Source organism: Sycon ciliatum, chromosome 12, assembly GCF_964019385.1.
Source record: "Sycon ciliatum chromosome 12, ocSycCili1.1, whole genome shotgun sequence".
Classification (NCBI taxonomy): domain Eukaryota; kingdom Metazoa; phylum Porifera; class Calcarea; order Leucosolenida; family Sycettidae; genus Sycon; species Sycon ciliatum.
Genome location: NC_088654.1, coordinates 12,603,079 through 12,607,406, shown reverse-complemented (window position 1 = coordinate 12,607,406; position 4,328 = coordinate 12,603,079). Strand labels below are relative to the sequence as shown.

At 45.3% G+C, this 4,328-nt stretch overlaps 1 protein-coding gene across 1 annotated transcript; it reads right to left on the bottom strand.

The window, feature by feature from the left end:
* Nucleotides 1-356: 356 nt before the first annotated feature.
* LOC135827997 (probable serine/threonine-protein kinase irlF) lies at nt 357-1,418 on the bottom strand. Its single transcript, XM_065340434.1, has one exon. It carries the CDS (start codon nt 1,416-1,418, stop codon nt 357-359), a length of 1,062 nt encoding a protein of 353 aa, XP_065196506.1.
* Between the last annotated feature and the right edge of the window lie 2,910 nt (nt 1,419-4,328).

The following is a 4,328-nucleotide window of genomic DNA, read 5'->3' as shown; positions in this document are numbered from 1 at the left end:
CGGCACAAAATTGGTTGAGTAGAATGGTTTATTGATGGATTGAGTGGGACAAATACACGCAACTGTACAACATGAGGTTAGTGAATTGTGCAAGGCATATGCACACAGGGACATGCAGATGTGGGAAGTAGGAGAGGAAAGGAGAAACAACACTCAGGAAAGTACAGGACAAGAAAATAGACCCATACTGTGAGGTACAAAGATAAGACTTCAATGAAGAGATCATCAGCAGACAAATCAGAGACAAAACAAAACCGCATCCGAACCATTCAGCGTTGTCAGCCAGTATGGCCACTTAATAGCAACGCGTAGCACACTGGACGGTTGCAGACAGGCACTGGACGTAAGGACTGTCTTTAGAACGGCATGTTCTGCTCGTCCATGGCCCATTCATCATTGCTTTGCTGCTCGTCTTGCTGCTCAACAGCTGGTCCTTGACCGGGGTCAGCGGGAGCAAAGGCTTCAGGATGCTGCCATTCTGAACCCATGGCCCATTCATCATTGCTTTGCTGCTCGTCTTGCTGCTCAACAGCTGGTCCTTGGCCGGGGTCTGCGGCAGCCAAAGCTTCAGGATGCTGCCATTCTGAACCCATGGCCCATTCATCATTGCTTTGCTGCTCGTATTGCTGCTCAACAGCTGGTCTTTGACCGGGGTCAGCGGGAGCCAAAGCTTCAGGATGCTGCCATTCTGAACCTGGCTCACTGTTAATCAATGACTGGGATGATTCCGGAAGCTCAGGTTCGGCCTTCTCTCTGTCCTCCGGAAAATGTTCCTCCTGCGGCTGCTGCTGTGCCCGACCCTCCTGCTGTTTTATGACCTGCTTCTCTGGCAAAGCACTACCGTCATCCTCATCCTCCTGCTGTTTAGTTACTGGACGTTCCTCCTCTTGCTGCTTCTGCTGTTGCGTCACTGGACGTTCCTCCTCTTGCTGCTTCTGCTGTTGCGTCACTGGACGTTCCTCCTCTTGCTGCTTCTGCTGTTGCGTCACTGGACGTTCCTCCTCTTTCTGCTGCTCAGTTACTGGATGTTGATTCTGCTGCTGCTGAGGATCCTGAATTCGGGCCCTCAAAGACGTCAACGCATCCTCGATGTCTGGCAGAGGTTGTGCGGGATAGAGATGGGGCAGATCCTGTACTGGCTGTCCATCCTGGTGCAATGCGGGCAACTCAGGCGATGCCTCCCGCTTAAACGCATTCTGCTTCCGCTCCGCAAGCATTCGATGAAACATCGCAATGAATTCGACCCGGTTTTTCGGCCAGTTTGGCGGAAAGTGAGCATCGGGAGCAATGGCCTTGGCAATGGCCTTGGGCTTGGCAATGGCCCTCATCACTGTCTTGGCTTCTCCCACCTGAACACTGGCACACAAGAGACAGGCGAGGACCGAGAGCCCGGCCATGTACAAAGCAGCGACCTTCATGCTGAACAGAGTACTAAAGACAAAAACTGCTTCGGCTTGCTGTGTCACCTACGCAAACACACCCACAACAACTACAGATGCGCGAGGAGCAAAGAGAAACTCACGGCAAGATAACAAAAAAAAATATTACTACTACTACTACTACTACTACTACTACTACTGCTACTACTACTACCTAAGAAGTCTCTCCGAAAGAGGGAGAGAGAGAGAACGAATTCCTGTGCCGTTCAGGACGACTGGGTTATAGGATTGGTTTGACACGACAAGCAAATGGCTGGAACGGTGTGACGTCCTAATACGGTAACCAATAGTCCGCGCGCGGGGTTCACTTCTTCCAGACTTGAAAGTGCATTTTCGCGGACTCCGGTTTTTCCCCCTTCTGGTTATTTTTTTATTTGAAACTCGCCCTCCATCACTGTAACATGATAATATATCACTGTATCAAATGTCTCAGTACTCTGTCAGTTTTGTGCCTACAAGTAATTTGTAGTTGTTGCACTTTCTTACTGTATAATTATAGTATCATGTCACAGTGATGGAGAGTTACTCTTAACTCGTATCCATTATGTCCTTTTCCTTTCTACATTAAATTTATTATTATTATTATTTATTAAATTTTTAATATCCCCTCTCTTTATTTTGCGCTCTCCATCATTATTACTATTTTCTTCTGTTTGCATTTAGCGCTTTCGAATTTCGGGTGTTATCATTTTTTTTTCTTTCAGCAGCAAGTTATTATTTTTGTTGTTCAGCTTATTCACGGAGAAGGCGGAGAACCAGTGCAATATCCATAATATCTCCAGGTGGGGTTGCAGACTAGGATAATGCGTAATACCAAGAGTACATAACCCCCCAGAGTGTTATCTACGATGCCCATAATAACTTCAGTTGTCCTCTTTCCCTGGTTATTTCTGTGTTTGCTTGAGAACGGTTTTATTCACAACACCATGAAGGAAGAGTCAAACCAAATAGACAACCCAATTTCAGAAATAAATAGAACACTCAATACTCAATTGAAATACTATTATAATTATAATTGAACGCAAAAGCTTCACAAGAAAGCGTTACCTACTAAAAATGCCCACCGGCATGCAAAGGCGAACGGTCACGCCTCTGCCCGTGTCAGCAGAGCCGGCGGCAATGGCTGTGTTTGCTACCAGGGAGTCGTAAAATACCGGTATTTTACGACTCCCTGTTTGCTACTAAAAAAAACACTGTTTGTACTACACCCTTTATAGTTTTCAATTTACGTTCGGGGTTTGGAAATTTTATTTTCATTGCTATCAGGTTCATGAATTCAGCCTCATTTTCTCTGTGCTGCGCTGAGGAGTTCACAAAGAAAGAAACAGCAGGCTGTCCGCAGATTGAGTAGTATGGAATTTTTTTTAAGTACAGATTTTTCTAAGAGACTTGAAAGTGTAGACCAGAGTAGTGATATACCGATATTTTACTACTCCCTGGTTATCGCACGAACTGTTCCCTCGTCTTTTTTTTCAAAAAATAAATCAATAAAAGTGTTTACATGTACATGTACATGTAAATGACTGTACATGTACACATGTACATGTATATCGGGTGTTGATCACACTCATTCAAAAAGTATTGTAATCTCAGTGATCAGGTGATGGAAATAAAAATTAAAAGTCTAAAAAGACTAATCTTGAAGAAATAACAAGATAAACTATCACTGATCCCTCGTGCGAACCCTTACCCATAGCAAGAGTACTCTTTCCCATAGTGGTTTTTGATCAGGGAGCAGTAGGTATTGTACTACTCCCTGGTTTTGATATGCGAATTTGATCAGGCGATACATTATTACTGCTGTGTGGCCGATTACTCTTGCAGCCAGTCTAGTTTGAGTGGAAAAGATACTTTTTTCTTTTGAATTTCGAAGCCGGTAGCCGTTGCCAGTACTTTACTACAACCGCCAACCTTCCTGTCTCTATCTAGATCTGTACTTGGCGCAGCGTTGACATGTGTACGGTAACGCCGGGTAAGGTTTTTCGCCCGGACTGGACTGTGCGTTTTACCGCGCCTTTTCGCGTTCTTGCGCCGGCGGCAACTGCATGTGTCCAGTAGGGTAGACGTACCCCCCATCGTATCTTCACGATAATATGTATATCTGTCCCCCCTGTGTTTTCCACTCCCAAATGATTTGAAGACTGCAAACCCCCTCATCTGCAAATTGGATCTTTGGCATATGCTCTCAGATAGATAAAGTCCAAGTTGGACACTTTTGTCATCAAGGAAGCTCGCAAACATTACCCAGCTCGAGGTAATTTCTCTCTTTGTCTGTCTCTCTCTCTCTCTCTCTCTCTCCTCTCTCCTCTCCTCTCTCCTCTCTTTTCGCTCTCGCTCTCTCTCTCTCTGTCTGCAGTTGTATAATAGTTGATATTTCCAAAGAGGCTACTAATTCTGTAGTCCTATGTGCACTCGTACTCACCTACCCTTTGCGGACCATGCTCGAACGATTGGCAGATTCTGTTCGAAAAGCAGTGAAATTGGTTAAAACGGACCACATGGCTTTGCCGGGATTGTCCCAAGGTCTGTTCGAGTTACAAACGTGCAACACAATCCCATTTTGGCAGCATTACCAGATTACCCGGAAAATATTTTCCGAGCATACGCGTTTGGATCATTCTCCTTCTGTCTCAATTTAAGGACAGCACTTCGACAATTGCAATTGCCGTTTTGTGCACAGATTTGAGTATTAATACGATGTATGAAAAACTGCGGACTTGTATGCGTTTTCCTGGACTCGGCAGATGGCGACCCTTTCCATTGTTGGCCTGGTGATTGTCCTGGCTGGTATCGTCCCTTACGCGTCCTCTCAATTCTTTCCAAGTAAGTTTGATCAACACACGTGGCTTGCTTCCTAAGTTAGATATGGCGGACGCTTACTTGCCATAA